We start from the raw sequence: 12568 nt of genomic DNA, 5'->3' as shown, positions 1-12568 counted from the left end.
TCCAAAGGATTAAGGTCGGGAGAGTTAGGAGGCCAAAAATCCTTGGTTACGACGTCATAACAGTTCTCGGTTAACCACTGCATGGAGATTTTGGACACATGGCAGGGTGCTGAGTCCTGTTGCCACACCCAGGGCCTGCCTCAGCCACTCTATGGACCTGGTAGGGTCATCCTCAACCATCATCTTCCGCTTGTCGACAAAGTCGGTGTCCCTGACCTTCCTGTCGGCGCCCTCCTCCTTGGGTGCCCTCTTTATGGTGGCATCAACATCCCAGGTGTCCTCTAGCTTCTTACGGATACGCTGAACAGTCCATAAATTCACTCCTAAGGTTGAAGCAATCGTTGAATTGGAGATTTCAACTCCATTATTAACCAATGGCATGACTACGGCGGACCTCGAAAGCTCCTCGTTCCACTTATAGCTCTTTATCTCCTCATATGATGACGGCATGATGCTAGCTGAACTACGTATCGTCAGCTGACAAGAATAGCTTTCCTATTTGGTAACCGGTTTTTTATTTGATAATGTCGTCTTCAAGTTATCAAGGTTTAAAGTAGGCGACAATCTGATCCCCGCTCCCTGTATATTACTTACTCTTGAAGGATGGAACAAACAATTATATTTAGATATTTTTCATAAATAATATTTATTACATTAATAAAGTGTTATTATTCATTATAATGTTTGAACAAAATACGGTCAATTTTCCTAAATGGCAATTTTCTCCAGAGGAATCTTACACAGAGTTTTCTTAGTACCAGATAATAGGTCTAACAAACAGAAGGCAGTATAGGCTTATTATTTAAATACCTAAGATACACAAGGATTTTACTATGACATGTGTACACACGTAATGAAAACATAAATTTGCAAATCGAATCATTATTGAGTTCGAAAATATAATAACCCGGTTTCTTTTCGATCAAACATCGTTTGATAATTATTATCTTTTTAATAATTGATTATCCCTCCTGGTAGATTACTTATTATTCATGGGGGACTGTATATACTATTATCGCTCACTTGACATTTGATCAGTAAAAATGATACATAAAAAAAATCATATTTGTGAATAGATTTAAGAAAGCTGAAATTACTCCACCCAAGTTTCCAAGAAGCAACTCCTTTTTTCTTTTGTAGTCAGATGCAAAATGTCACAAAGCTTTTTAATATAGTTATATATATTTTTATTTATGTAGAAACCTTCAAAACAATTCAGAGATTATTCAGTGCGCATAAGACGATGAAGATCATCACAACATGAGTAATCAAAATAAAAAAGACGATGACTCCTACAGCAACTCTCATCTCTTTACCGTTTTTAAGAAATTTTGCGAGTCCTCTACGATCCATGGAACGTATTTTTGGACAGAGAATACAAACAACTTTTGGCGATTTTTTTGGGTTGGAGTTGTTATAACAGGGATTGTGTCTTCGGGGTTTATCATTAATAACTCCTTCAAGGCCTGGCAAGAGACTCCGGTAGTCACGTCCGTGGCACAACTTGCCATTGAAGAAATACCCTTTCCCTCCATAACCATTTGTCCACTGGATAACAACAGGTATGTAGTTGGGTTATACAACCAGTGGCGGTCTAAGGTAATTCTGCTGCGACATTTTTTGCCTCTTGTACATTTTTGCTGCATGAAATATTTGAGGTCTTTTTATGTTCTAATACTATGGACTATCACTAGTCATGTCCAGATTATGTAAATAAGATTTATTTGCATTTTTGGCTTTTATTTAATTTTTTTTTTTGTAGAAAATGTGTACTAGGGCAATCTCTCTCTAAGTTTTGCCCTCCAAAACCAAGTCTGTCTCTTAGGTTCTCAACTCCCATTTATCTGATCCATTTTGCCGCCAATGCAATTTAGGTTTTTACAATCCATTTGCCTCTTTTCCCCAAGACCTCCCCTAAATAAGTCAAACTTCAAGGTCCTTAGGGAGAACATCACTCACCTCGAGGAAAGATTCCCTCTTTCCTCTTTTCCATCCTTAAGAAGGTCCGTGAGAGTCGGACCATCACCAAGTTTTCCCACAAGCTGGAGAAGATTCTCAAGAAGAACCCAGTGTTTGAGAATATGAGTCATATTGGTTAATTACGGCCTTATTTTGCTTTTTTTTGTATTTTCCATTTTTTTTTTCCTACATTATTATTTGTACATTTAGCTGATTTTGTATGCATTATTTGGACTTCACCTGTTAAAAATAGTATTGTGTTGGACCTTATTTAAGACTGAAAAACTGCAGTCCTGTTCAGTTCAGTCTCGGTACGGTTTAACCCTACATATCAGTCCTAAAACTTATAAAATTTGTTACTTGTTGTCGTCACTAAACTTTATTAATTAATTTTTAATCAGTTATATTATTAATGTCCGGTCCCAAGGGCTAATAGGACCGGTCCTACGACTGAACTGGACCGACGAAATAAGGAATGACATAACACTACTTATAACAAGGGATGTGGACTGGAACTTGGACTCATGGACTCGCAGACTGACGATGCTTTCATAGACTTGTCTAAAATTAGTGCAAGTCCCATGTTCTTCTGTTTTGTCTTATTCATAAAAGTTTATGAAGTTCCTCGTCCGTCTGATGCTGAATAGTACGTTTCTATTCATGCAGGGGCGTGCCTTTTTGGAAACCTAAAGGTTATGTGTAGTGCACTCTGACCTCACGATTGCAATCCTTTTCTTAAGGGCAAACTGGGGTTTGTGAATAGTTATTTGATGTTTTTTTATTAAATAATTTTTGTAAATATGCATAATCGAACTGGATCTTGAATGTCATGTCGGAATCGGGACTCTGTCTTGAAGTTCAAGTCAGGGCCGGAACTCGTTCTGAAATTGTAGGGAGGACACATCCCCGGTTCGAACTTTTTCCTTTAGTCTTAACTATTGTATCTATCCAATAGATCCAGAGTAGAAAAAGAGTATAGGCATGGAATGAAGAAGAAATAGTCTTATCAAGGAAGAAGGAGTAGGGAGTCACGTTTCTGGGGTTGAAGGGACTGACTAACTAGTCGTCCCTTCCTCAAAATCATGATCTCAGGAGTCTTCACTAATGTTGAAAACATTCCTTTATCTCCATCGTTGAAGTTTCTTACATTTCTTGAAGGCTCAACTAAGATCATCACTTTGAGTAAGGTGCCACTAGTCACTTAGTCCTTTCGAAATAGACTTCTGATCCCAAATCCTTGACTCCTTACTCCATCGTCCTTATCTACGGAGTGTCTTACATTTATTCAACCTTCAGACAAGACCATAGTCATGAATAATATTTTACTAGTCAGTGAGTCCTTTCCAGATTAACTACTTATCCCAAATCCGAGTCTCTTACACTTTTGTCCTTGTATACACTGTTGCTTATTTATTTCAACACCCCGATTTTTACTTCTTTTGATCTATAGCTGAGATGCAGCAGTAAATACTTAAGGTAAAGTTCGAACTTATCATATAAAAACATAAAAAAGCGGCGAATATGTCATGGAGCAAAATTTCCTAGTAGCTAAATGATCGGGCACAAATCTGGCTCAAATTTCACACAAACATGTGTATGTAAATATTGGTGATACTTTGTTTGTTTTTTACAGAGTTTAATTTGTAGATTTTTTTTTTTGTCTTAAGTTTGACAACTTTTAAATTTGATTAACTAATATATAAAAAATAATGACTTTTTTTTATTAACTCCGAATTTTTTTAATACTTTTTTATTTATTTAATTTTAGCTTTAGCATAGACTAATTTTAAATTATTAAATACCAGCTGTAGTACCCAGCCTTACTCGGAGTTATTATGCATCAGTGAAGAGGAAAACTTTGCTTTATTAATATAAAAATAACTCCTAAACTAATCTTAGTCTTACGATACATTTTTCATGAGGACACTCAGACCTAATTACTCAATACTGATATGTTTTCTCCTCCAAAAGGAAAGAATATGATAACTCCAACAGCTGGAGAAAATTAACAAAAACATTGTTCAGGTTACCAACAACAACAACAACACGCTAAAAAATGCAGAGGATTTGCAAATTTAAACATAAATAATCCCCCTCTTTTTCTTTTTTAATATGTCACGCTGAGCTTTAAGTACTCACGCTCGTTGCTACACATTATTTAAAGTCATATTCATTATTTTATATATTACAAATGTACTTTCCTCTTTCATTTTTTTTAATATGAGGCACTGAGCCTTTACCTTCACACGCTCATTGTTAAAAATGAGTCCTTCACAGATAGAGGGATAAGCTTTGCTTTATTAATAAGGATGAATATATGACCTTGCTTTTAGTTATACAAGAAATAAATGTTCAGGCTTATTTTCAGTGATTTCTCAATTTTTTCCTCCTCCCCCATAAGTATTAGGCCCTATTCAAATGCAAGTATAATTTTTCTGTTATATTTTCTTTACTGCAGTAGTTCTCAGACTATGGAACGCAGTGGTTTTGAATGGTTGTGTATCAAAAAGTCATCCTGTATAAATAAAAAAGCTCTTTACAGAAGGTACTCGCATAACGCTGTTTCAAGTACCACAGATTTTGCACAACGCTGTGCTGGGAATTATTCTCCCTCCCGTATGCAGTTCATATCCTATTTTATACTATTATAGTAAATTGTAAATTATAGAAAGATAGTATTATGAAGTAAACAAAAAAAAAACTGTACTTGATGTTAAATTTTTTTTCATACCATGCCTATATATTCCCATAATAGAACTGTATAATTTTTGATTAGGATGAGTGTCCTCTAAGTATTTGATAAGATATCTAAACGTAAAACTTTGGTTATTACTTATTATGCAAATTTGCAACTAAAAAAGTTGCTGAATAAATATTACTTTAGTTCTAATTATTAAAATTTTAAAGAATTGAAATGACCCAATGAAAATTAAATCTTGAATCAAATTTTTTCTTATTTGGAATACATATTATTTAAATAACTTATGATGAATAACATATTTTGATTGTCCCATTAAAAAAATTCCATTTTAAGGGTTTTAGTACTAAAAAGTCCCTGTACTACACAGATTTTGTATAACACGGATTGTTCTTGCTCCAAAAAACCCATGATAAGAGGTGGACCCTCTGTAACTGGTCAGATTGAGCTTCACCGGTTAAGTATAAGCAAGGTTAATAGAAATACAAGGATATACCATAACGCGTATACGACTGATGTTTGACTTCCACCACGCTTTTAATAGGGACGTCATAGCAGATGAGTGGTTGCGTGTGTTGTCAAAATCGGTTTCTCTTCCCCAGCAGTCGTTACGATACATTAAATTGAAAATTCTGTCAATAGTGACGTGATAGACTATGAGTGGTTGCGTGCTTTGTCAAAATCTGCGTATCTGGCCCAGCATTCCGTATGATCCATCAAATTGAAAATTCTAGTAAGCCTGATTACATCATGGTCTAACTTTGTGTTGCTATTAACCTTGACTAAAAGTAAACATTAGAGTATTATAATCACTAATTTTGTTTGGAGATAGTATTTATCTTGAGTTGAATTGAATAATTTATGTATATCGAGCGCGTTGTCCATTGATCTACGTTGTTCTGCGTCATTATAATATAACTTATGAGCAGTCAACTTATATTCCAAACCTTACTGAACATTCTTGAGTGCTCATTAAAGACGGAGAGTAACTTCAAGGATTTATTGGAGAATAATAATTCTTAGTCCTTGTTGGAATGAGAGTAATATTGAGGATCGACGTCGAATTAATTCGTTCCAATGTCCTTGTTTATTTCCATCTCCCCCTCCTCCATGGTACAGCTGATTGTAGTGTATCTGATAAAACGTCATAACAGCTTAGCTGTTTTTCTTTTCAAAACATTTTATCATGTGTCATGGTTTCCTTTTTTTTCTGTTTCTTTTGATACAGAAAGTTCTAAAAACACAGGATTTTCATCATTATGAATCAATATCATATGGTATAATCGTGGGCAATATTCCATTGATGGCATTTTTCCTGCGGACAATACTACGTGCACACATTCGAATATAGAAACTCTACATGAATTACGTTAATCATTGTTTATTAAAAGAGATTACCACACTCTTTTGCATAAATTTTTTTCAAGATTTGAAAGATTAAATAACGTATCATAAAAGAGTTTGAGAAACACTGTATAGTGGATAAAGAGTGTCTTGACTTTTTGTGCTTTAAAAGATCTATATTGTGTTTTTATGTTATTTCTATGCTTATAGAATGTTTATAGGCTACAAATCTTAATGAATAACAAAAAACCACAATTATTTAAATAAAATAATAAATAAAAAAACTTGTATTAAACCACATTATGGAACTTTATAATTAGGCCTAACAGATAGTAAAATCCTTCACTCCTACATGCATGCTTTAATTCCTTTTTGTCCTTGAAAGGAGACGTAAACAATAATTTCTTGACTTTTTAAGAAGCTATAATATGTAGAAATATTATATTTATTTCAATAACAATAATTATCATCGGTCCCAAATCCAGGGGCTTAGCTTTTGGATTTATTTTTGAAAAAAAAATACACAAAAAATTAACATTTTTTGAGGAAAATTTCAAAAATTAAATTTTTTGCAGAAAAATTTTAAATATCAAATTTTTTGAACAAAAATTTCAAATATCCATTAATTTGAAAAAATCAAAAATCCACAGCTCTTTACAAAAATTAAATATTTTGGAAAAACATTTCAGAAATTAAAATATTAATTTTTTTTTGGAAAAAAAAAGTTCAAAATCCACATTTATTCATAAAAAATTAATTTTTTTTGTTGCAAAATTGCAGCTCGACGTCTCTCCATATTATCGGTTGTTGTTTCACTGTTGCTATTTAGATTTTGCTGAAATTTTGTTTATAACTAGTCAAGACCCTTGTCTCGAAGTATAAATCGGTTTCAACTCAATAGAATCACGAATATGTGCATGACGTAAAGTTTAATGGAGTGTTCAGTTTTAGACGTGCACACCTGTATATAAGGAATGATAAAATACAAATATTAGGTTGAGTCATAAATAATTCGCGTGTTTTATAAGAACTCAATTTTCTTATTAAATCGCAAAAACGACATTACAAAAATATTACAGAGTAACCCTGGAATGATATTATGTTATGGGAGTTGTCTCATAAATTTTTAAGTTGGTCCAAGGGCTCCTCTTCTCTCACCTTCTTCATTACCAGAGAGAACCTCCTCAGGCCGTCAAAATTTTCCTATCTAAGTAGATGTTTGATCTTCCTGAAGAGGGAAACGGTCATTTAGGTTTTGGTGTGGGTATGTTAACTGGTCAAGAAGTCCTGTGTGTAAGTTTGTCTGCATTTTTCTTCTTCAAAAATTTGTGGGGGATCAGAGGTCTGAAGACCTGTTTGTAACCTAGATCGTCTATCAGAAGCCAAAGTTTTTTGCGGTAGACAAACGTTTGCTGCATCTTGTCGAGTGCTCAAAAGAAGGTTTGACTTAAAAAAGGTTACGAACACAGGTGTTGTTGTTAAGGCTACATGACATTCAAGGTCGTCCTGGATGAACTTTCTTCTCAAGACTGAAAGTGCTATCCTCCATGACTGTAGTTCAATTTAAAACAGTGTTGGGCAGTTTTTTGGCTTGGTATTGGAGAGCTTAGTGTAGATCTCCGTTACTGATTTTCCCATTTTAGAGTGGATATATACATAGCTGGGGAAACAGAGATTCTCACTCCTGCAGCGTTGATTTGATTAACTAATACATTTTACGCAGATGTATCTTGACATTTAATACCGAAATGAAAAAAAAATCCTAAATATACATATTAAGGGACTGAGATAAACGATGGTGATTGAATTCTTATTGAATTCTTCATCTATTGTGAAATGGAAAAAGGTACTTGCAAACTATTTATTACTCAATATAATATTCAAGCATAATTTAGTGAAGCGAAGTGATTCCATGATGACAAGTAAATTTGATTTAAATTAAAGTTATATTTGACCGCATTATCATTACGGATATTCAAGTCCATCATTTCGATGATTTATTTATTACTTGGGATATTAAATATGCAATCTACTAATCGTATAAATCAATTAAATAAAATGTTAAATCTCCGTCTGATTTAAATATTGCCTTATATTTCCTGCATAAATAAGGGAACTTGCCATTGTCCTGAGTTATTAGGCGTTGACGAATATACAAATTTTAATATGGAACATAGTACCTCAACAAATCCTCAGTGATCACCCTCTGTTTTTCAAACGTAACTACTCAATACTTATATGATCTCTCCTCAAGAATAAATCAATAACAATACTAACAGCTTCTTCATTTTTTTAAATATGATTTGATGAGCCAGGGAGTATCTTAGTTCGTTTTTCAGTCTCATTTAAATACACATTTATATTTTTAAATTTTATACAAAGAACTTCCCGCTTTTTTCTTCTTTTTGATATGAGGGTGGTCTGAAAAGTATCCGACCTAACAAAGATATAAGACCTTTTACTGATTTTTTTTTCAACATAGTCTCTCTGTAACTTTATTCCCTTCTCCCCGTATTGTTCCAACCTCTTTAACTTATCCAAATAAAGATGGATATTTTTCAATAATTTTTTTTATTTGAAAGCCTCAACATTTCGGTTAATAATGAAACACCACTTCATTCATATGGCCGCCGTCGCTGGTCTTACAGTAGCCCATTCTTTCGACCCAATTTTTCAATACATTTTCGATTGTGTGAGCTTCAATAGCTGCAATGGCGACTCCAATTTCGTATTTCAAATCGTCAATCGTCGGTTGGTGTAACTTTTATCCTTAACGGTTCCCACAAAAAATAGTCCAACAGAGCCAAATTGCAGCTACGACGTGGCCAGTTAACGTTGCCGTTTCAGCTTATGATGCGATTGTCGAAGACAATGCACAAATGATCCACTTTAACGCTGGCTGTGTGGCACGTAGCGCCATCCTGTTGGAACCAAATGTCGTCGATGTCTTCCTTTTCCATTTGGAGAAACAAAAAATCTTCCAACATGGCCCGAATGAGCTCACCATTGACCGTAACGGCAGCTCCTTGCTCGTTTTCTTGTTTTTTCGCTTTCGGCAACAGCAGCAATGTTTTCGATCGAGTGCATTGGAAGAGCACGGGAACGCGTTATTTTATCCATTAACAAACCAGATTCGAACACACGTTTCACAAATTTATCCACAAACTGCCTGGAAGGCGTTTTATTTCGACCGAATTTTCTTGCAGTTTCGTTTGAAGACTCTCCATTTTGGAAGGAAGTTTTTTGTATTTCCCAATTTTTTTCGAGCGTAGACTGAACTATTTCGTAAACCGGATACATTTTACAAAATATTAGACACAATAAGAATGTTATTACAGCTGTCAGACGTCAAAAAAGTGGTAGTTTAAAATGCAACTGCTAGATGGACCACCCGTTAGTACTCGTCGTTTTTTTCTGCCAATAAATGATCGCGAGACAATTTTTTTTTGTGCTCAATTGCTCCAAGTTGGATTGACTTAGACGTGTCAATTTTAACACAGAAACATTTAATATGGCTGCTATTGTTTGAATCTATTACAAGGTTACACTTTCAAAAAAATACAATAATAATAACCACATCTAGAACCTCAATTTTGTCAATTTTCATAAAGAAACTCACATCAACTCAATCAAACGACAATCACATAGGACATGCTCGTCCAAAGTTAGCTGAAACTTTGGTGAGTAACTGTCAATAGATGCTAGATAGAGGTGACTTGCTTCTATTTACGAGTACTGCCATCTTCACGTTGAGGTCATACATTTTTCAGACCACCCTCGTATGAGTTGAAGCCTGGGATATTTATCTCATTTTATACGGTGCTCCCTGAATATTACACTCATTCTTTGATATTAACACTGTATTGGTATAACAAGCAAAGAGGACTATAGACAGTGGGCGTAATGTTATGTTTTCGTATATCCATTAAGTGTTTTACTCGCTAGATGACTCTTAGGTAGAATCAATTTACCATTCAAAATACTGTTTCACGACAATTAGCACCATTTTTATTTTTAAAGAACAGAGGTTTCCCTCAATTCAGTAAAATGTACTCAACTCAAAGGTGTTACGTAATTTTGTCTATAAATATTTTACCTCATGCCATTTTGCCTGAGGACATTTTGCCTCTAAGCAATTTTCCCCAATATTTGGCCTTTATATATGTTATTAATAAATGTTCCTGTGGATTTTTTAATCATAATATGTACTATAAATCGAATTGAATGGTCGTTTCCCTTTTTAAACATGATGGAATCATTCCCAAAAATGTAAGTCCATACACTAACAATAATCTCACTATGTAATTAATTCGAACCAGAGACAAAGTAGGGACAACGATTCGTACAGAATAATTACTTATCACTTCTCCCTGATTAATTATCATTGGACATGATGGATTGTTCATACTAGAAAAGACGCATGGATTGACGAACAATCATACATTCAAAAGGAACAATAAATTTAAACCAAAAATAAATATTAACAACGTTTATATCTCATTTATTTATAAATATATATATGTATATTAAGGCGAAATGTCCTTGAGGAAAAATGGCTTGAAGGCAAAATGTCCTCAAGTAAAGTTACCAAGTTCAATAACAAATACTCAGGACTGCAACTTTGATCCATTAATAAAGAAAAGGAGGATGCACCAATTCCTTATTCCTTGGGTTAAGCCCCATAACAAAATAAATATATGAATGATACAAGGTCCAAAATTGTATTTATATGTATTTAATTTGAATTACAGATGATGAGATGGGAAAAAGAAGGACTTAAAAAAAAAACCAGTTATTAATTTTCACGTTTTTTTCAAGATCAAATAAACAAGTAAATAAACAAGATTTAGTGACCATTGGCCTTCAAACCTTTTGTTGAAGGAATTATTATTTGAACAGTGAAATCCATTTATTAAAAAGTAAGTAGTAAAATTTATTGGACACCATAGAAGATATTCCTACAAATGTCACTTCTTCTCATCCCTTCCTGGTAGGGAATTATATTATATATAAATATTAGCCATTTTATCATTTCTATGAAGAAATTTTGGCTATCATATGCATTTAAAATGGATAGCTACAATTTTAATAAATTATTGCTAAACAATATTTTAAAACAATGTCAAATAGTAAGATATTAATTCTTTTTAAAAATTGTGGGGAGGAATTTGTCCATGATTGTACGGGATTGCTTAACAGATAAAGAGGAGTTGACTTAGATGGCTAATTCCAGATGATCTTGGCCCTTTTTTCTGTTTCGTTTTGGGGGAAGGGTTGTATGATACAATAAAGGTAATGACTAGAGATAGGACATGCCTTGGACTTGGATCCAAAGTACCCCAGTACAGTGTTAGGGGCGTCCGTAGTGGGTGGGCTGAAAAGGGCTGTAGCCCCCCTAAAAAAATAAAGGAATTTTCGCTGATTACTAGAAATCTTTGCTTCGTAATTAGGTCAAATTATACAGCAACACTACAATTTGCACAAGGGGTTAATCAGTATCATTTAATGATATAGAAGTGGACGATAATTCGTCAAAGAACACAAATGTAATCGCTTGTTTGTGTGTTGGTTTTTATCTTGTATGTTGAGCTATTTGACCCATTTTCTTGGAAAAAATAAATTATACGAGTATATAAAAACTATTTTTGCGTCCTTGCCAACTCCCATCTCAATCCTTGGCTACTCTTTAATTAACCCATATTTACCTTGAAACTAAGGATTGTAATTAACTGAAGAACATTCATTCGTTTTGCAACGGAAGGATCATAAACCAAAAATTTTCATTTAAGGTGCACTTATCATAATGTAGCCTCGAAAATTAAAAATTTTTTCTTTTTTTTCTAGAAAATTTAATATTTGAAAAAAAAAAAGATTCAAAAAGATTCAATTTTTTTCAAAGTTTTTTCCAAAAAAAAATTATTTTCTTTGAATAACTATGAATTTTGTAAAATTTTTCTTAAAAATTTAAGTATTTGTAATCAGTTTAAAAAAAAAAAAAATTGTTATGAAAAGTAGATTTAAAACAAAAAGTTCCACAAAATGTAATTTTTATGAAACTCTGTGAATTTTTGAAATTTTTTCCCGAAATTTAATTTTTGGAGAATGGTTGTGGATTTTAGAAATTTTTCCTCAAAATTTTTTTCTAAAATTGGTTTATTTTTTTTAAATTTTTTTCTAAATTTTTTTTTTTCTGTGAATAACTATAATTAATTTAAATTTTTCAAAAAAAATCAATATTTAAAATTTATTTTTGAAATTTTTTTCATAAAAAATTATTTTTTTGTGACCTGTATATTTTTAAATTTTTTTGTCAACAGCTGTGGTGTTTCAAAAATTGTTCAACTAAGTAAAAAATATTTGAAAATAACTGAAAATTTAAAAAAATTTTAAATTTTTTTTTTTTCCAAAAATTAAATTTATTAAAAAAAATTTTAATTTTATAATCTGGCAAACGCCCCTAATTATACAAAAAACTACCTTTGCATCCTTACCAACTCCCCTTCAAAGGACTGGCTAATCTTTATTGACTCAATATTCCTTTGAAACTAAGGATTGTAATTAACCAAA

The 12568-nt window shown here is 32.9% G+C and overlaps 1 protein-coding gene across 1 annotated transcript in view; it reads left to right on the top strand.

Moving 5' to 3' along the window:
• The first annotated feature begins 1142 nt into the window (after positions 1–1142).
• Positions 1143–12568, top strand: part of LOC121126317 (uncharacterized) — a 79289-nt gene continuing 67863 nt past the window's right edge. The window contains exon 1 of the mRNA XM_071891752.1: positions 1143–1562. Within this exon, the coding sequence (XP_071747853.1) occupies positions 1261–1562 (302 nt within the window). The 5' untranslated portion in view covers positions 1143–1260. The remainder of the gene's footprint in view (positions 1563–12568) is intronic.

Source organism: Lepeophtheirus salmonis, chromosome 11, assembly GCF_016086655.4.
Source record: "Lepeophtheirus salmonis chromosome 11, UVic_Lsal_1.4, whole genome shotgun sequence".
In the NCBI taxonomy this organism is placed as follows: domain Eukaryota; kingdom Metazoa; phylum Arthropoda; class Copepoda; order Siphonostomatoida; family Caligidae; genus Lepeophtheirus; species Lepeophtheirus salmonis.
This window is presented reverse-complemented; position numbering and strand designations above follow the sequence as displayed.